Genomic DNA, 20,754 nt, shown 5'->3' with positions numbered 1-20,754 from the left:
ATCGTCTTGATCTCCTGACCTCGTGATACGCCCACCTTGGCCTCTCAAAGTGCTGGGATTACAGGAGTGAGCCACTTTGGTCAGCTAACGTATTCTTGATTTAAAGAATAAACTCTTGGCTCATAATAAACCTCTAAAAAAAAAAAAAGAAAAAAGTAAAGAATAAACTCAATAAAATAAAATACAGATGGTTTCTGACTTAGGATGATTTGACTTAAAATTTCCCACTTTATGTTGGATTTATCAGGACATAATACCATGGCAAGTCAAGAAGCATTTGTAAGTGCTTTAAAAGCACATATTAACTAGATTCCAGATTTTGTTTGGATTTGGCCTGTTTTTCCATTCCCCCTCTTTTTCTAGGGTCCAATCCAAGACACTACATTTCATTTAGTTGCTAGGTCTCTCCAATCTCTGGTGGTCTGTTTTCTCTTCATTTTTTATGCTCAGTTTTTTCTTATTTTTTATGACTTTGACAGTCTTCAGAAATACTGGCCAGGTGTCCTGTAGAATGTCCCTCAGTCTTGCCTGATGTTTTTGTTATGATGACACTGAGGTTGCAGGTTTTGGAGGGCACAGCCTGGAGGTGAGGTGCCTTCTCATCACAATGTATCCGGTGTACCCGAGGTCCCTACATCATCCCTGGTGATGTGAGCCTTCCTCACTTGGGTAAGGTAGTGTTTGCCAGGTTTCTCTGTGGTAAACCTAATTAAAATGCACTAAAAATGTTTAAAGCAACAGACTTTGTACTTTGGAGATATTGCGATAGGGACAGGAGGCAGGGAAATTCTGGCCAGAAGAGGGCTGGTCCCTGGCAAGGGCCCCACCCTCCAGCCGAAAAGCCTGATACCACAGCCTAAGGTGAGAACTTACATCCCTGTTTTCCCACTCGAATGTTGCCTTTTCCAAAATCACCCATGCCCGCCCCACCCCCCATCCTGTGCCCATAAATAAACCCCATCTCAGCCAGTAGAGAGAGGAGAAGCAGCTAGATATCAGAGACTATGGTTGGATGTCAGAGAGAAGTCTCTTTACTTCAGAGGGACAGTTTGATGGTGTAGCTTTGGGGGAGGATTGCATTCCCACCCTGTCCCCTTTTCAACTCCCCATCCTGCTGAGAGCCACCTCCATCGTCAATAAAATCCCTGTCATTTACCATTCTTCAGATTGGGTCATGTGACCTCTTTCCTCCTGGACACCAGACAAGAACTGGTGTGCCACAAGGGTGGGTGCCAAAGTCTGTCACACTGATCCTCCACTGAGCTGTTGATACTTGAGCCATCCATGGACAGCAGAGGGAAAAGAGTACCATAAGGCTGGGAGCGGTGGCTCATGCCTATAATCCCAGCACTTTGGGAGGCTGAGGTGGGTGGATCACGAGGTCAAGAGATCGAGACCATCCTGGTCAACAAGGTGAAACCCTGTTTCTACTAAAAATACAAAAATTAGCTGGGCATGGTGGTGTGTGCCTGTAGTCCCAGCTACTCGGGAGGTTGAGGCAGGAGAATTGCTTGAACCCAGAAGGCAGAGGTTGCAGTGAGCCGAGATCGTGCCATTGCACTCCAGTTTGGGTTACAACAGTGAAACTCTGTCTCAAAAAAAAAAAAAAAGAGTACCATAACACTTCCTCTGGGGCTTCAGGGGTTGCAGGCACCCCTGCCAGATGCTGCTGTGGGGCCAGTATACAATTTGTTCCTGCTGGTGTCCAAAAGCACTCACCCCGGCTCCTATACCTGCTCACCTGCATGCTCCCCCTCCCATGAGTGAGGAGTGCAGTGAGTCTTAGCGAGTGGAGTCTGCCCCGGCCCACTGAACTAACGCCAAAGTGGGTGGCTAGTTCCAGCACCCACACTCCAGTTCCCGCCCACAAAGGAGTCAGGGAAATATCCTGCTTCAATTGCAGGATGCTAAGAAGGAGTGACAATGACCTGACATGCAATGTAAAAGGATTGTTCCCACTGATTTGTTGAGACTATACCATAGAACACAATGGGCAGGAGCAGGGATGAGAGGGGTTGTTTCAATGATATGGGTGAGTACGGACGCGGGGTGGCAGAAGACAGGGCAATATAGTAGAGTTGGGGAGAAAACAGGAGCTGCAACTTATTTTGGCAGAGCCAGCAGCAGTTCCTGGTGGATTGAATGTTGAGTGTGAGAGATAAAGAGGCATCAGCGATGAGTCCATGAGTTTTGGCAATTGGAAGAATAGTTGCCATCCATCGAGCTAAGGTGAGAATCCCGTTCCGCTGTTTCTCCTCTCCACTCCTTCAATATTTCATCAATCTGAAACATATTTAATTGGTGTAAAGACTGGCTACATAATTTGTAGTACCCATTACAAAATGAAAATGTGGGCCTCTTTTTTTTTTTTTTAAATCTCATGGGATTTTATTCTTTCAAAGATCACAATTCTGTACTGCCTGTTTTATGATGCCCCCAAATAGTCTACTAATAAATTTTGTACAGTTTTATAGTTGCTTATACTGTAAGCACATGTCATGAGCCAGTTACTACATCATAGTCCAGCTAGTATAACTAGTTTTCCAAATTTCAATCACCATTCTATTGAGAGGAGAAATTTAATGTCAAACTGGATTTTACATACTTTTCATTGCTTTTCGCAGAACACAGATTAATTTAGAAACAATACAAAATCTAAAAAATTCTCTCAGTCTCTCCCAGGAAAGGGTTATCTAAACACTACTGTCAGAGAAACAATCTTTTTTAAAAAATTTATTTATTTTACTTTAGGTGCATACTGTATCTGGCATTTCTCCCCACATTATCCCTCCCCACCCTCTCCTCCCTTCCCACCCCCCATTGTCTCTCCCCTACCCCCCCAACCGCCCCCTGTGTCACCCTCCTATGAGTGAGAACATACGGTGCTTGGCTTTCTGTTCTTAGGCCAGTTTGCTGAGAATGATGGTTTCCAGATTCATCCAAGTCCCTACAGAGGACACGAACTCATCATTTTTTATGGCTGTGTAGTATTCCATGGTGTATATGTACCACATTTTCTTTGTCCAGTCTATCATTGATGGGCATTTTAAAAAACGTTTTTATTTCATTTATTTATTTTTGTCTGTCTCTCAGGATGGAGTACAGTGGCATGGTCTCAGCTCACTGCAACCTCTGCCTCCCAAGTTCAAGTGATTCTCCTGTCTCAGCCTCCTGAGTAGCCGGGACTACAGGTGTGTGCCACCACAACCAGCTGATTTTTGTATTTTTAGTAGAGATGGGGTTTTGCCATATTGGCCAGGCTGGTCTCGAACTCCTGAACTCGTGATCTGCCCACTTTAGCCTTCCAAAGTGCTGGGATTATAGGCACAAGCCACCACCCTGGCCTAATTTTTTAAAATTACAATAAATTTTTTTTTTTTTTTTGAGACAGGGTCTTGCTCTGTCACCCAGGCTGTAGTGCAGTAGCATGATCACGACTCACTACAGCCTCAACTTCCTGGGCTCAGGTCCTGCAAGTAGCTGGGACTACAGGCTCACACCATCAGGCTCACACCATCAGGCACACGCAATCAGGTTCACACCATCAGGCTCACACCATCAGGCACACACCATCAGGCTCACACCATCAGGCACACACAATCAGGCACGCACCATCAGGCTCACACTATCAGGCACACGCCATCAGGCTCACACCAGGCACACACCATCAGGCTCACACAATCAGGCACACACTATCAGGCTCACACCAGGCACACACCATCAGGCTCACACAATCAGGCACACACTATCAGGCACACACCATCAGGCATACACCATCAGGCTTACACCATCAGGCACACACAATCAGGCTTACACCATCATGCCTGGCTAATTTTTGTATTTTTTGTAGAGACAGGGTCGTGCCATGTTGCCCAAGATGGTCTCAAACTTCTGGATTCAAGTGATCCGCCTGCCTCGACCTCCCAAAGTGCTGGGATTACAGGCATGAGCCACTGTGCTGGGCCAGGTCCCTTGTTTAAATGCTGGAGAAAGCGTTTTCCTTTCTTCCCTGGTCTTTCCCTTGACTGAAAAGAGATGTGTGTGTGTGTGTGTGTGTGTGTGTGTGTGTGTGTGTATAAATGAGCGTATTGATGAAGACACAAAGTCAAGCTTCCCCTAATCCCACCCTCCCCAAGAACAGATCCCTACAAGAACAGAAGAATGGGATTCATTCTTAGGGCAACATTTACCTATCTCTGCTTCCTCATTTCTTATCAGTCCCAAGCTTTATGACACAGTTACATGGAGCAGGCTGGGGTAAGGACAGACACTCAGGGAATCTCTGACCAGCAAAAGAGCTCTGGGGCTCTGGGTGTTGGCTTCCCTTGCCCTTTGTATGACAGTCATTTGGAAGCAGAGGAGAGGAGAATGCCAGGCAGCTCTCACGCCACTTTCCTAGTTTGGCCAAAAGAACTGTGACAGAGGCAACAGTTCTGTTAGGAGAGAGGTCCTTTTTTTTTTTTTTTAATTTTTATTTTTGAGACTGGGTCTCACTTCACCCAGGCTGGAGTGCAGTGGCACAATCTCGGCTCACTGCAACCTCTGCCTCCCAGGTTCAAGCAGTTGTCTGCCTCAGCCTCCTGAGTAGCTGGGATTATAGGCACCCGCCACCACGCCCAGCTAATTTTGTATTTTTAGTAGAGACAGCGTTTCACCATGTTGGCCAGGCTGGTCTCAAACTCCTGACCTTGTGATCCACCCGCCTTGGCCTCCCAAAGTGCTAGGATGACAGGCATGAGCCACTGCGTCCGGCCCAAGAGGGAGGTCCTTTGATGAGAATTAGGATCCTTCCCTGACTCCACTCAGGGGTATGATGGGAGGTGTCCTCCTCAGGGAGTGAAGCATTCATGGATTAGCTGAGCCAGGGCAGCTAAGAACAGGAGCTATTATCTGTCACTGGTGGGGAAGCTGAGAGGAGCCTTACTTCAGGGCGTGAGGGAGACATCTTGTACAAAATGGTATTATCCGCTTGCCCTGACACACAGGGTTCCGTTGGAAATTATAGCTTGCTTTGAGATGAGAACACTGTATTTGCAGTGTGAACCGTCTTCACCGCTTATATCCATTGGCTCCACAAATGAGTGCCAGCAAGGGAACTTTATCAGCCTGCGTTTTCACCCCACACGTCACTGAAACCGCCTTTGCAAAGTTACGGCTGAGACAGTGAAAGAGATCCAACTTAATCGACTCCATCTTGTTGCTAACTTCCAAGCCGTCCTTGTTTATTCCTGGGCGTAGTCTGAACTAACCTTGGGAGAAACTCAGTTTATAGTTTATGGTTTAAAATAAAGACGATAACAACCCTTTCCCAAAGTAGACCTCCATCTTGCCTTCGGACTAGATTGCCTTTGTAGGGCTAACATTAGCCACAAGATTAGAAATCAAGGTTTAGGAGTCATGCAGCTGGAGGCTACAAGATTCTGATCCTCCCAAAATGGCTCCTAAGATCAGTGCTTGATATATTTCGCAGACCCTGCACTTGATGGATAAGCTGGCACCACCCAGATCGATAAACTGGCTCATCTGATCTGTGGCTCCGACCCAGGAACTGACTCTGCACAAAAAGACAGCTCAGACTCCCTATGACTTCATCCCTGACCAGTCAGCAGTCCTGGCTCACTGGCTTTCCCTACCCACCAAGTTGTCCTTAAAAACTCTGCTCCCTGATTGCTCGGGGAGACTGATTGGAATAATAATAAAACTCCAGTCTTCTGCACAGCTGGCTCTGTGTGAATTACTCTTTCTCTGTTGCCATTCCCCCGTCTTGATGAATTGGCTCTGTCTAGATAGCAGGCAAGGTGAACCCCCCTTGGGCGGTTACATCACTGACCTGTCCACCTCCCACATGCAATCCTGGGCTATTTCCTGTTGTCCATGTGCCTGAGGAGGGGTGAGCGAGGGATGTATTTCCCTTCCCCTTCCCCAGGCATTCTTCTCTTGGAGAGTCTCAGGGCTTAAGAAATGGTGACTGGTATGAAGCGGGGTCATTTGAGATGCGCTGAGGCTGGAGGGTAGGTTTTGCTCTAGTTTTCCTCCTCTGAGGCCAATGTGTTAAGTCTGACTCTCCTGGCTCAGCCTCCTGAGTAGCTTGGATTACAGGGGCATGCCACTGAGGCTAGCTAATTTTTGTATTTTTAGTGGAGACAGGGTTTCATCATGTTGGCCAGGCTGGTCTCGAACTCCAAACTCAAGCAATCCCTCTGCCTTGGCCTTCCAAAATGTTGGGATTACAGGCACGAGCCACTGTGCCTGTTGTGCATTTTTTTTTCTGATTGCAAAAGTAATGTTCATTTTAAAGGTTGGGCAACATCAAGAGACATAAGGAAGGAAGCCAGTATCTACAATCCCACTCCCTAAGATAACTCCCCGCTAACATTTGACTACACTTCCCATGTTTTCCCCGTACATATACGTATATGTACTTGCTACAAAATGTTATACTGTACATTCTGCTTGTTAATCTTTATTGGCACTTAGCATCATATTACACTTTTCCATAGCATTAAATATAGCTGTACATTATTTTAAATATAAGCATAGTGTTCCATTTTATCAATCCAGTATAGTTTGTATAAATATTTTTTGAAGAACATTGAAATTATTGCCATTTTATTATTATAAACTACCCTTTCTTTTCCTTCCTTCCTTCCTTCCTTCCTTCCTTCCTTCCTTCCTTCCTTCCTTCCTCCCTTCTTTCCTTCCTCCCTTCTTCCTCCCTCCCTCCTTTCTTCCCTTCCTCCTTTTTCTTCCCTCTCTCCTTTTCTTCCTCCCTTCCTCCCTTACCTCTTTTAAAGGGATTTCAGGATCAAAGGGTCTGCATTTTTGGGTGTGTTTGTTACATGGTCCCCCAACAGTACCATAGGGGGTCGTGTACCAAATAAATAAATAAATAAAGTGATCATAAGAGCCTGGGCAACATAGTAAGACCCTAATCTCTACAAAAGTGTTTTAATTATCTGGGTGTGGTGGCGCACACCTATAGTCCCAGCTACATGGAAGGCTGAGGCAGGATAATCGCTTGAGCCCAGGAGTTCAAGGCTGCGGAGACCTATGATCACTGTACTCACTGTACCTCAGCCTGGGAGACAGAGCGACATCTTGTCCCAAACGAAAGAAAAATAAAGGAAAGTGGGCATCTGAGCACTCATTTGAAGGAAACCCTCTGGAATGGATTCAACAATCCTCATGAAGGACCCAGAATTCCCTGCTTTGGAGCCAGACAGACCAGGATACACTAAAAGCGACTGAACACTTATTATCTGCCAGACATTGTGCCAAGCACGTTACATATATTAGCTCATCGATCCTGATGCCAATCCTATAGATGAAGTCCTATTTTTATTATCATTTTACAGGTGAGAAAACTGAGGCACAGAGTGAGCATCTAAGCTGCCCAAGGGCACACAGCCACCCAGGGACAGAGCTGGGATTTGTACCAGCTGGTTTGGTGCTCAAGCTTTCCATCATCTTGACAACTGGGAAAGGCAAGTATTATTATTATTATTATTATTGTTATTTTTGAGACGGAGTCTCCCTCTGTCACCAGGCTGGAGTACAGTAGCGCGATCTCGGCTCACTACAACCTCCGCTCCTGGGTTCAAGTGATTCTCCTGCCTCAGCCTCCTGAGTAGCTGGGAGTACAGGCATGTGCCACCATGCCCAGCTAATTTTTGTATTTTTAGTAGAGGCAGGATTTCACCATGATGGCCAGGATGGTCTCGATCTCTTGACCTCATGATTTGTCTGCCTCGGCCTCCCAAAGTGCTGGGATTACAGGTGTGTGCCACTGTGTCTGTCCCGAGGCAAGTATTATTATCCCCATTTTTATAGATAAGGATTTTTTGTAAATGTTAAGAGATGCCACATTTTGCCAGTCGCCTGGCATTCAGGCTGCATTTGTCACAGCTTTCTTCGTGGCAATGGGTGTTCTGCATAGAATGAAAAAATGCTTTCCCATCAGTATCTCAAGATCAGTATCTCAAGAACTAGTGAAGAAGAGCCAGTATTTCCATCGTGCAGTGGTATGAACATAGCTCACCGTAGCCTTGATCTCTCTGGCTCAGTGGACCCTCCTGCCTCACCCTCCATGATAGCTGGGACTACAGGCACACACCACCGTGCCCAGCTAATTTTTACTTTTACTTTTTATTTTTAGTAGAGAGAAGGTCTCGCTATGTTGCCTAGGCTGGTCTTGAACTCCTGAATGCAAGCAATCCTCCTGCCTTGGCCTCCCAGTGTTGGGATTAAAGGCATGAGCCACCATGCCTGGCCTATTTATTTATTTGTTAATTTTTTTTAATTGAGATTGCAGGAAACAATTTTTAAATTTAATTTAATTTTTGAAAAATGGAGATTGCGGGAAACAAATATGCTCAATTTTCTAGGTCCTTCTCTGGCTTCCTCTGGAGCTTGGCGATCAGGGCTGGGAGATCTGCGCCTGGCCAGCTCATGTGTCTGTCAATGCCCCTGTGTCTTTACCACTGAAGCCTGGACCCAGTGTCTCACCGACACTACTCCCTGCTTCTCTCATCCTAGATCATGTTTGGTTTCCAGAACGCTCACGGTTGGGCATGTTTTGGTTGCTGGTAACAGAAAAGTCAACTTGAACTGGTCTTCACAATAAAGAGAATTTATTGGCTCATGGAACCGAGGAAGTACAGGGAGAAGATGGCCTCTGGACCTGGTTTGTTTAGGACCCCAGCTCTGTTTCTCTGATTCAGCTTTGCCTTCTTCTGTGTGTTGTGCTGGTTTTTTTTTTTTCCCTTGGACTGTTTTTGCCATTTATGGTAGCAAAATGGCTGCTGGCCGCAACAAGACTGCATACTTGCTTTTCCACATTCATTGAGCAAACACCTGACCTTTGCTCTCACCAGATCATCTTAGGTCACAGACTCACTCCCTGAACCTGTTGCTGTGGTTATGATGACGTCACAGGGGGGAGACGTTCTGTACCCCTTTCCCCTACTTTGATCCCAGATCCAAGTGGATTCTTCTGGAGGAATGAGAAGAGATGCTTAAACTGGCACAAGGCTGATGCAGGGACAAAACACATGTTCTTGCAGCCATACTGTGTGCTGTTCACGTGGTCTGTGTGGAAGCTGCCATGGTTGAAACGGAGTGGTAAGAATATGTCACCCAAAGAGATGCCACATTTTGCCAGTTGACTGGCATTTGGGCTGCACCTGTCACAGCTTTCTTTGTGGCATTGAGAGCTCTACATGGATAATCGCTTGAGCCCAGGAGTTCAAGGCTGCGGAAAGCTACCGCAGGAACATTCTAGGCCGTTTTAAGAGGGCACAGGCATAAGTGGGAAGTGAGGTATAGAAGATAGGTCAGGTGGGCTGACTTGCTGGAACATTTTCAAGTGGGTAAATTTTATTCTGAACTTATCTATATGTGCTTTCTCCCTCCTTCAGTGAAATGCTCTCTTCTGGCTGGGCGCGGTGGCTCATGCCTGTAATCCCAGCACTTTGGGAGGCTGAGGTGGGCAGATCATCTGAGGTCGGGAGTTTGAGACCAGACTGACTAACATGGTGGAAACCCATCTCTACTAAAAATACAAAAAATTAGCCGGACGTGGTGACACATGCCTTAATCTCAGTTACTTGGGGGGCTGAGGCAGGAAAATCGCTTGAACCCGGGAGGCGGAGGTTGCAGTGAACCAAGATTATGCCATTGCACTCCAGCCTGGGCAACAAAAGCGAAACTCTGTGTCAAAAAAAAAAAAAAAAGCTCACTCCTACTGCAAAGAGACAGGTTCTTTCCACTCCTGTTCTCCAGGTGCAACTTCTCTTGGAGACGCCAGCATCGCTGCTGCCCCCACCACACTCATGCAGTGGGCTGCTCCCCCTTCACTCCCAGGGTTCCAGGAGACCAGACCCTTCCCTAAACCCTCAGTGATTCTTTGAAATCAACTGGAATCATGAACTGACTTTTACTGAGGGCTTAGGAAAAGCAGAAAGGAATTATACACCGAGAAGAACTTAATACTGTTTTTTTTTTTTTTTTTTTTTTTTTGAGACAGAGTTCCGCTCTTGTTACCCAGGCTGGAGTGCAATGGCATGATCTCGGCCCACAGCAACCTCCGCTTCCAGGCAATTCTCCTGCCTCAGCCTCCGGAGTAGCTGGGATTGCAGGCACGTGCCACCATGCCCAGCTAATTTTTTGTATTTTTAGTAGAGACGGGGCTTCACCATGTTGACCAGGATGGTCTCAATCTCTTGACCTTGTGATCCACCCGCCTAGGCCTCCCAAAGTGCTGGGATTACAGGCTTGAGCCACGCGCCCGGCCAATACTGGTTATTAAATATACCTGCTCTTGACCCTGGTCCTTCTCAAGGGGTGTGTTGCAGTGGCCTCCCTGTCCAGTGACTGCTGCCCCCTAGTGGCAAAAACTATCCTTCTCCGGCCTCAGGATTGCTCTTGAGTATGGGCAGGTGCTTTGCAGTCTAGGCTCTCATCTCTTTTCTCCTCTGTCTCCCGTGACCATTTTCTGCCCTTGGGGCTGCCTAGATGATTAATAGAGAGAATGTCTCCTACCTCCTGGGACTACCCCATCTTTGACTCCTTTCTAGTCCAACATAAGTAATAGCAAAGCATGAGTGGCTATTGTCTCCTTACACTTCCTATTACTATTTACAAATGATAAAAGAGCTCAGGAGGAGAGCACAACTTAGCTTAAAAAATAGGTTTGCAGGCTAGGCATGGTGGCTTATGCCAGAATCTCAGTGCTTTGGGAGGCAAAGGCAGGAGGATCACTAGAGGCTAGGAGTTCAAGATCAGCCTGGGTAGTATAGCAGGACACTTTAACTACAGAAAAAATAAAAAAAGGAGCCAGATGTGGTGGCTCTTGCCTGTAGTTCCAGCTTCTCAGGAGGCTGAGGTGGGAGGATTGCTTGAGTGCAGGCGTTTGAGGTTGCATTGAGCTACGATCGCACCACTGCACTCTAGCCTTGGAAACACAGTGAGAGCCTGTCTCTGAAAAAAAGAAAAAAAAAAAAAGGCTTGCCAGTGGCAGAACTGCAGGAATCCAGGACATGCTAAATTTGGCATTTGTGGTAGGGCAGGATGTATGCTTGCACAGACTGGCACTAGCTCCAAACATCAGAGGGAGGTTGGGAAGAAACAATGCCAGGTGGACCAGCTGGGCCACGTGGAAATGAAGCTATTGGGCATACCAGTGGTTTTAGTGTGTAGCCAAAAGCAACAGACACTGAATCGTGGTGGTGACGCATGGTCCATGAATCACGGGAGAAACACCTCCTTTCATTTACTCCACAGCCATTGATTGAGGACTTACTATATTCCCTGAAAGAGAACACAAAGACCAATTGCTGTCTCACGGCTCAGAAGGCTGACTAGCAGACATCTCATTGCAGTACAATAGGGTTCAGGTTCTACGGAGAAGTGACGAAGGCGACAGAAGACTCAAGCTAGGGGTCACCATTAGCTGCTGGACGCAGCAAAGTTAAGTTCACAGAGAAGCCATCTTTCATTACTGAGGTGGGGAGGAGCTGTGACCCTGACCCCAGCTCTTCCATTCATGGACTGCTCCAGCTCTATGGTCTCTCTGTTAACCGGCCAGACTCCAGAAGTGACCTATGCTGGCAGCCTCAGAGCCATTTAATTCAACTGGTCATTGGCAATGGTTGTGCAAAAGAGTGGCTGGCAAAAAGGAAGGGTTTGTGTTCCCTTCAAATCCCCAACAGGCTGTCTCAAAGAAGCCTGCAAAATAAGCAGAGATGGTGTCCAAACAGCTCAAGTGCAGTCCTCCTCCTTCCCGCTGGATTGCTCCGAAGTCCCTCCTACAGGGGAATCCTAAAAGCTCTGCTGTGAATCAAATCCTTTCCCCTTTGTTCTTGTCAGGCAAGTTGCAAGCTTTCACAGGTGATCTACCAGGGAATTTAGGAATAAACACATGGAAGTAAATTCAGGAAAAGGAAGAGAATAAAAATGATCATCCATAGAGTGGAGAAGTCAGATAATGCACCCTCAACCCCAGCTTCACACCTGGGACCCCTGCTTGGTCATATGGACCCTGGAAATCTCTGATACCCTGTGACCCTTGACTTAAACTGTTCTTCCCAAATGTAGACATGGGAGGGGCTCAGAAGGGAAGTGTTGTCTGACGTGGTTTCCTTATTTCCCTTTATTCATCAAGTGCCTTCTAACTGTTAAGTCACTCTGATCTCTGACTGCAGCTCCTACGGTTGGACACACCTGGCCAGTGCCTCAGGTAGGGAGCCACCTCAGTTTGCCAGGACTTTTTTGTGGTAGGGTGGCTTGGCTTGACTTTATTTTGGAAAATGTGTTCATTTCTGTAGGAGCTGAGATTTCTGCTCCCCATTCTCTCTTGTGACCACTCCTCATACTTGGAGGTAGCAGGTCAAGAGGACCGCCTCCTTGTCCCCTCTTTTTATGCCTCGTCCTTCTGTGGGAAGAGGCTGACAGTTCCCCAATTTGATGTTTATTGCTTCACCTTAAGACTTTGTCTTTGGTGAAAATGCAAATACTGGTAGGGAGGGAACATGCTAAAATGTGTGGCTCTGAGTGGACTCATCCTAGACCCTCAGGTTGGCACCAAGTGAGAGGTGGACAACTCTGTCTTCCTCGATTTGCAGATGAGAAGACTGAAATCTATAGGGGTGGGGACCCCACTCAAGGTCACGTGACTTATTAATAGTCGAATCAGGATACAATGAGAACTAGATGCTAGGTGTCCTTACGACCAACCTGGGTGACTTTCCAAAGGTTTTCAGACTGTTCTCTGGAGAGCCCTGGATCTTTGAGGGTCTCTTTAGGGGTCATCGGGGTTGGGAGATTAGTCCACTCTACCCCACAGTGGCTCAGCTTTAATCTGTTTCACGTATTGGGCTTCCGGGAAGATTTAATTTCAGCAAAATGTTTCACAATAGGAAATATATTTGAAAACTCTTGAACGATTCTGTGGCTTTTGTGGAGGGTGGAGGGTTTCAGGGACCAAGATGGAGACTTTATGACTTAATCTTCTCAAATGCTTAAAACTCCTTTAGACAGAGGAGCAAAATGTGTGCTGCCCATTTAAAGACAAGGCTTGAAATATACAGTTTAACGCAATGTGTGGTTATCACTTCCTTCTCCCAGGAGATTTTAAGAAGGGTAAACAAGAATCAGGGAGAAACAGAAAAGGAAATAATGGAAGGGGCCACCTGGGAACAGGTTTGCTTTCTTGCATTCTCCTTAATGCTGGCCCTTCTCTGAATGTCCAAGACCAACCTGGTCCCCCCATCTGAATGCAGAGACACTGCTGGGGGTAAAGAAGGCTAAAGAGGGACAGAGGTAGAGACATAGACAGAGAGGAGGCAGTTGTGGGCTGAGCTGGGGCTCAGGTGTTTTCCCCATATTCCGTCTTACCCCATACTCAGGCCAGGCCTTGGAGCTGTGGAAGGTGGAGAACACTGGGAAAGCCAACCTCTAAAGAAACCCGGGTTGGAGGCAAAGCAGGAAGGGGACCTCTGGTTGCCAAACCAACAGGGTAGCAAAGGACACACCAGTGACTGCTCTCACCTCCTTGATGAGAAAGCCTTTTACTGAGCTACTAAATCATTTCCTTCCTTCTAACCTTCCAGCTAGATCAAACCATGTCTGAAACTGAAGGGAACATGTGGAATATTACAGACCCATCGATGTGGCTTGATGACTACCTTTTAAATTTCACTGGCGAGCCACCTCTAGAAGGAGATTACAGCCCCTGTGTGGTAGAGACTGAGACACTCAACAAGTATGTTGTCATCATCACCTATGCCCTAGTGTTCCTGCTGAGCCTGCTGGGAAATTCCTTGGTGATGCTGGTCATCTTATACAGTAGGGTCAGCCGCTCTGTCACCGATGTCTACCTGCTGAACCTGGCCTTAGCCGACCTGCTCTTTGCCCTGACCTTGCCCATCTGGGCTGCCTCCAAGGTGAATGGCTGGATTTTTGGCACACCCCTGTGCAAGGTGGTCTCACTCTTGAAGGAAGTCAACTTCTACAGTGGCATCTTGCTACTGGCCTGCATCAGCGTGGACCGTTACCTGGCCATTGTCCATGCCACACGCACACTGACCCAGAAGCGTCACTTGGTCAAGTTTGTTTGTCTGAGCTGTTGGGGACTGTCTCTGATTCTGTCCCTGCCTTTCTTCCTTTTCCGCGAAGCCTATCGTCCAAACAATTCCAGTCCAGTTTGCTATGAGGTCCTGGGAAATGACACAGCAAAATGGCGGATGGTGCTGCGGATCCTGCCCCACACCTTCGGCTTCATTGTGCCGCTGCTGGTCATGCTGTTCTGCTACGGATTCACCCTGTGCACGCTGTTTAAGGCCCACATGGGGCAGAAGCAGCGGGCCATGCGTGTCATCTTTGCTGTGGTCCTCATCTTCCTGCTCTGCTGGCTGCCCTACCACCTGGTCCTGCTCACAGACACCCTCATGAGGACCCAGATGATCAAGGAGACCTGTCAGCGCCGCAACGACATCGACCGGGCCCTGGATGCCACCGAGATTCTGGGATTCTTCCACAGCTGCCTCAACCCCATCATCTACGCCTTCATCGGCCAAAATTTTCGTCATGGATTCCTCAAGATCCTGGCCATGCATGGCCTTGTCAGCAAGGAGTTCTTGGCACGTCATCACGTTACCTCTTACACTTCTTCCTCTGTCAATGTCTCTTCCAACCTCTAAAAACCATCAATGAAGGAATATCTCTCCTCATAAGGAAAGAATAACCAATACCCAGAGGTTGTGTGTGGAAGGTGGTCTGGCTCTGGACAGACACTATCTGGGTTTTGGGGGGACGCTATGGGATGTGGGGAAGTTAGGAACTGGTGTCTTCAAGGGCCATGCCAACCTTCTGAGGAGTTGCTGAGGTGCCTCCAAGGACCGGCCTTTGCACCTCCGTGGAAAGGAAGCACCGCCCTTCCTGCTGAATGCTGCATCTTTAACCCACTAACTGGCTAATTAGCATGGTCACATCCGAGCCCCGAATATGACATTAGATGAGAGAACAGGGCTGAAGCTACGTCCTCATAAGGGCTGGAAGCTCTCGTTGACCCTCTCAGGAGCATCTCCTCAACTCTGAGTGTTAAGTGTTGACCTGCCAGGCTGGTGGCTCTGTGTGCTCTGATCCGAGCTCAGGGAATGGTTTTCCCATCTTGGGTGTGCTGCAGTGTCTGCTGGAGATACTGAGCTAGCCACTGCCAAAACATCTACCCACCAGGTGGCCCTGTGAGGAGCTGGAAACACGTTTCCCTTGGGGGTGGTGGGTGAGCAAAGAGGAGGAGGGTGTGGAAGCCAGACTTATGCCACAAGAATCCCCTTTACACCCGTGACCAACATTGCAGGCACCTGTGCCGGCCACCTGCTGAGCCCCAGGTGGAACAAGACAAGCTGCCCTTAGCCCACCCTCCGGCAGCTTCCAGGCTGGCATGGATCATCAGCATCCCCAGAAAGCCATGCACAGTCACCAGTCCACTGGGCAGGGAGACATTCCTAATAAAATTTCTGTTCCATGCTTGTCCCCGTGGAAGTCTCTTGGGTGTGACAGGTCTAGTGTGTGCAGCGTTGCTGGCTGCTACTGCAGAAGAATGGGGGCAGCACCTCCCAAAAAGGCGCCTCTCTGGGCTGAAGGGAGGTGTTCCCTGGGGCTTTAACTCCTGCTAGAACAGTCTGCTGAGGCACAGAAACTCCTGTTGGTGCCCATACCCAGGCCATGGAGGATACCTTTGCCCACAGGTGAAAGGAAATGCTCCTCCAGGGATCTCAGCTTCACCCTGAGGTGAACGTCATCTTCTGGGTTAGACCTTGCTTAGCTTCCTCAATTATATGAGCTCGCCACTTGCTCCCCAAATGCTTTCCTTGAGTTGCGGTGTTTTCCTAGGCTGTTTTCACTCCTTAGAGACAGGATTCTGTCTGTTTGTTCACTCTATGTCCTTGGTGCCTGGAGCCTGTTAAATGCTCAATAAATAATGATCACAGGAGTGAACGGATGCTGAAGAGACCACGGCTCATTTGCACACCATCTGCTCAAAGCTTCTCTTGTCTTTCCTTTCCCCTTTCAGCTTCCTGCTGTCCACTTCTCAAGTTTGCCTTTGTGGTTTAGCTTCCTTTGGTTTTTATCCATGTAAAAATGTCCCAAGTGAAGACTGATGACATCAGTGCTCTTCTGATGGCAAATGATAGAAATGGAAGTCAAACTAGCTTCAGCAAAACAGAATGTGTGGGTTTAGGATGTGCGGGGAAGAATCAGAGATAGCTTGAGGTTGGGAATGGGGTGAGGCTCAGAGACAGGACCTAGATTGACGTTGAGATGGGGATCAGTGATTGATGTTGAAATCAGAGATAGGGTGAGGACAGGGATGGGGTGGTAGCTTGGGATGAGGTTAGAGAAGGATGAATGCCAGGGATTGGGAGAGATCCACAAGGAGGGAGAGTGAGAGTCAGGGTCGCAGTGAGGAGTTGGGAACAGGGAGATTCAGCATGGAGCTGGGACCAGATATGGAGTGAGGCTTTTGAATGGGATAAGTGTTGGGGAAAGGTGAGGCTCAGGGAGGGGGTGTCATGCCTGGAAAAAATGTCAGGGAAGGGTTAGGAGCTACAAGGCTGGAGCAGAAGAAGTCCCTGGTAGGGTCACCACCCTCTCCAGAGCATTGTCTAAGATGCTCTTCCAGGGGCCAGGACGGAGGCTCCTCAGTCTGTCCTGCTTGAGCCTGTCCAGGCAGGTGAGTGAGGAGGGAGTTAGGTGCTCGAGCCCTAAGATATAGACCTGATTCAACAGAGAGGACAAGAAGAACGCAGAAGATGCAGAGAGAACCCAGGGCAGAAGGCTGACAACTGGGGCCTCCTTTTCCCCCTCCTCCCTCTGCTAATCCCCCTTCCACCTCTCCTACTGTGTCCTCGAAGTCCAACTTCCTCCTTCTTCACCATATGCCCGGTACGCAAAGACGACTCCATCAGGGGCTTCAGTAAGTTTGGATCCACACTGGGTCCAGGGGGAATGCAAATGACTCATAACCACGTGAAAGATGCTCAGTCTCCCTAGGAACTTGGTAAATGAAGCTCAGACAGCAACAAAATAACTCAGAGCTGTTTTATACAGGGGAGGGATATAGTGGACTCTTCAAACGGGTGCATCATTTTTCGATTAGATTTTTTTATTTTTATTTTTAAATGAGGCAGGGTCTTGCTCTGTCACCCAGGCTGGAGTGCAGTGGTGCAAACACAGCTCACTGCAGCCTCAACCTTCTGAGTTCAGGTGAGGCTCCCACCTCAACTTCCGGAGTAGCTGGGATCAGAGCTGTGTGTCACCATGCCAGCTAATTTTTACGTTTTTTTTTGTAGATATGGGGTCTTGCCACATTGTCCAGGCTGGTCTTGAACCCCTGAGCCCAAGTGATCTCCCTGCTTCGGCTTCTTAAAGTGCTGCGATTATAGGTGTGAGCCACGGCACCCAGGCTGATTGGAATTTTTAATGCAGCCTGTAATTTTCTGGTTATAGCTCAAGACACAAATGATTTGGATTTCAGATTTAAAAAAAAAATGCCAGGATTTTGGTACTTAGTTAACAGTATATTGAAGTATCAAAAACTGATGTTTCAATGACTAGATAGGGTGAGGATTAGATGTCTGGTCAGAGCCAGGGAGAGTGTTTGCCCTAAGGAGGGACCCACTTGTCCAGTATGGGGCTGGGACCAGGGATGGGGTGAATCTTAGGACAGGAGTGGGGGTCAGTAATGGGAGGGATCATGGACGAGATTGGGGTTGCACATTAGGGTAAGTCTAGAGGCGGGATTAGGATTAACTGCATGTTCTGCACAATGCTTCCTGATGTTAACATTCAAAAATTTGTTTTGGTCCTTCTTACCAATCTCTAACAGCAGTTGGTTCTTCCGACCAACCACAGCCTCTCACCACCCCTTGCCCTCCATCTTGTGGCCCATTCTTGTTAGTTCCAGCAAAAATCCTAACTGATAATCCACATTTTATGCCACAGAGCTAAAATTCGCCCCTTTCTGAGCAAAGTAGTATTTTCATAAGAGCCTTTCAGAGACTGAAAAATCTCATAGATGCAAATGAAGTAAAATGACAGTCTCCTTTTGGTTTAAAGATCGTCCCAAAGATGTGTCTTCCTAGAGAAGACCACTCACCAAGAGACAGTGGTGGAGTCCAGTCTTGCTGTTTCCATGCAGAGTTTGGAGAGGCCACTGTAGGCTCCACCCAGGAAGCCACAAGGAGCTAACAGCGAAGCTTTCAGCACCGATGTGTTCTTCCAGCCTGGTATTCAGTTTTTAAATCCAAAATCTTCTTTCCAACCTTCAGGGTAGAAATAAATCAAAGACATAATAAAATAAAAAACAATCGAAATATGTTAACTCGACTTTTATTTTTTTTGAGAAGGAGTCTCACTCTGTGGCCCAGGCTGGAGTACAGTGGCGCCATCTTGGCACTGCAACCTCCACCTCCCAGGTTCGAGTGATTCTACTGCCTCAGCCTCTCAAGTAGCTGGGACTACAGGCACCGTCACCATGCCAGGCTAATTTTTGTATTTTCAGTAGCGACAGGGTTTCACCATATTGGCCAGGCTGGTCTCGAACTCCTGACCTTGTGATCCACCTGCCTCGGACTCCCAAAGTGTTGGGATTACAGGCGTGAGCCACCGTACCTGGCAACTCGACTTTTAAAGATGAAAATTTCTTTATATTGTCTGAGTATTCTATCCACATTGTTGAAAAAATGGCTTTCGGAAGCTTATAACAGAAACCAGCAGCCTTCCAGCTCCAGTCCCTGCAGACAAGGGCAGCAACCGTCAGCTCTCGCAGCTGTTTCATCTGATAATGACCTACGTGTTTCTAAATATCATACGTATTCTGCCAGTAATTTTTTTTTTTTTTTTTGAGACAGGGTCTCACTCTGTCTCCCAGGCTGGAGTGCAGCATGATCTCAGCTCACTGCAACCTCTGCTTCCTGAGTTCAGGTGATTCTTGTGTGTCAGCCGCCCAAGTAGCTGGGACTACAGGTGCCCGCCACCATGCCTGGCTAATTACTGCATTTTTTTTTTTTTTTTTTTTGGTAGAGATAGGGTTTCACCCTGTTGGCCAGCCTGGTCTTGAACTCCTGACCTTAAGTGATCCACCCACCTTGGCCTCCCAAAGTGCTGGGATTACAGATGTGAGCCATTGTGCCCAGCCCTCTGCTAGTTCTTGTTTTTCTTCCCCCCTCCAGGTTTAGGTATCGTCACTGACTGTCTCTTTTGGCTTATGAGAATGTAAAATTCTCCCAGTCTCTCTCCTGGTTTCACCCTGGTCCAAGCAAACACAAATACTGCCTTCTCCATTCTCCATAAACAGATACCACACTTTTTGGTTAAGTCAACATTCAATTTCTTTGTCATAATGACTGTGTAAAAAATTATTCACAGTTGGGTCCAATGTTCACACTTCCCTTCTTTGTACAAGTTTTGTTTTCCCTGGAACTAATGAGAGGGTGTTCCATGTACTTATCATAATATCAGTGCCAGTATCTCCCTCAATGCATTCACATTCATTGGATAATCTGTTAATCTTTCTCTAAGATCTCTCTCCTGGAGTCCTTCATTGTTTAATTCCAACCTGGACAGGTGATTCTTAGGAAAGAGGCCTGTTCCAGCTGGAATTTTGATATGGATTATGCAGAATCCATAGATCAATTTACAGAAAATTGACATCTTAGTATTGAGTCTTCCAGTCCATGGGCAAGATACCTTTCTCTCTTTAAGTGTACTTTAATTTTTTTGCAAAGGGTGTTTTATAGTTTTTGGTACATAAATCTTGTACGTATTTTGCTAAATTTGTGTCTAAGTATTTTATGGGTTTTTTGGATGCTATTACAAATGGCACCTTAAAAAGTTTTCAGGGCTGGGTGTGGTGGCTCACACCTGTAATCCAAGCATTTTGGAGGCCAAGGCAGGCGGATCACCTGAGGTCAGGAGTTCAAGACCAGCCTGACCAACACAGTGAAACCCCGTCTTAAAAAAAAAAGAAAAGAAAAGAAAAAAGTTTTCATTTTCCAGTTTTTTTTTTGTTTCTATATTATATAGAAATGTAGTTGCACAATATATATTGACCTTGTAACTTGGAACCTAAATAAATTCATTTGTTAGGTGGTTTTTTTTTAAAAAGACTGTTTTGATTTTAACTGTATACAATCATTTCAGCATTTAAATCTCTTTAGTTTTAGAATGCATGATGTGACCTTGGTGGTGTTTTTTTTTCATTCATTGTGCTGGGCACCTGGTAAATTTTCCTAATCTGGTTTAGGTTATGTAAATTAGGTTATGTATTTTTTTTGGTATTAGTTCTTTGACAGTTTTCTACCCTTCATTTTCCTCATTCTTTAATTTCTAAAAAGAATTATTTTGTTTTACTTTATTTTTGAGACAGATTCTCACTGTATCACCCATGCTGGAATGCAGTCACCCAATCTCAGCTCACTGCAGCCTTGACTCTGCAGGCTCAAGGGATCCTCCTACCTCAGCCTTTCAAGTAGCTGGGACTACAGGTGTGTGCCACCATGCCTACCTGACTAATTTTAATTTTTTTGGTTTTTTTTTTTGAGATGGAGTGTCGCCTTGTTGCCCAGGCTGGAGTGCAATGGCTGGATCTCAGCTCACTGCAACCACACCCAGCTAATTTTTGTATTTTTAGTAGAGACCGGATTTTACCATGTTGGCCAGGCTGGTCTTGAACACCTGACCTTGTGATCTGCC

The 20,754-nt window shown here is 46.9% G+C and overlaps 1 protein-coding gene and 1 long non-coding RNA gene across 4 annotated transcripts in view; both read left to right on the top strand.

Moving 5' to 3' along the window:
• LOC118154669 (uncharacterized) overlaps positions 1-5,716 on the top strand; it is a 28,304-nt gene extending 22,588 nt beyond the window's left edge. Inside the window, exons 2-4 of one of the 2 annotated variants that reach the window (XR_004744866.3) lie at positions 2,116-2,229; positions 3,094-3,191; positions 5,471-5,716. This is a non-coding gene — a long non-coding RNA (uncharacterized LOC118154669). The remainder of the gene's footprint in view (positions 1-2,115; positions 2,230-3,093; positions 3,192-5,470) is intronic. The other variant, XR_008482283.2, reaches the window with a different exon arrangement.
• Positions 5,717-8,974: 3,258 nt separating this feature from the next.
• CXCR1 (C-X-C motif chemokine receptor 1) lies at positions 8,975-16,053 on the top strand. Of its 2 annotated transcripts, none has more exons than XM_035305666.3 (2): positions 8,975-9,120; positions 13,608-16,052. In XM_035305666.3, the coding sequence occupies exon 2, from the start codon at positions 13,620-13,622 to the stop codon at positions 14,694-14,696; it is 1,077 nt and encodes a 358-aa protein (XP_035161557.1). In that variant the 5' UTR covers positions 8,975-9,120; positions 13,608-13,619; the 3' UTR covers positions 14,697-16,052. The 2 variants fall into 2 exon arrangements, with proteins under 2 accessions (XP_035161557.1, XP_008997716.1); XM_008999468.6 differs by lacking the exon at positions 8,975-9,120 and adding an exon at positions 12,181-12,235 and having other exon boundaries at positions 13,608-16,053.
• Positions 16,054-20,754: the final 4,701 nt, after the last annotated feature.

This window comes from Callithrix jacchus, chromosome 6, assembly GCF_049354715.1.
Source record: "Callithrix jacchus isolate 240 chromosome 6, calJac240_pri, whole genome shotgun sequence".
NCBI classification, from domain to species: Eukaryota; Metazoa; Chordata; class Mammalia; order Primates; family Cebidae; genus Callithrix; species Callithrix jacchus.
This window is presented reverse-complemented; position numbering and strand designations above follow the sequence as displayed.

What these genes read in the sequence shown, in the direction of transcription:
- CXCR1 (XM_008999468.6), top strand. Translation starts at nt 13,620, where the DNA reads ATGTCTGAAACTGAAGGGAACATGTGGAATATTACAGACCCATCGATG.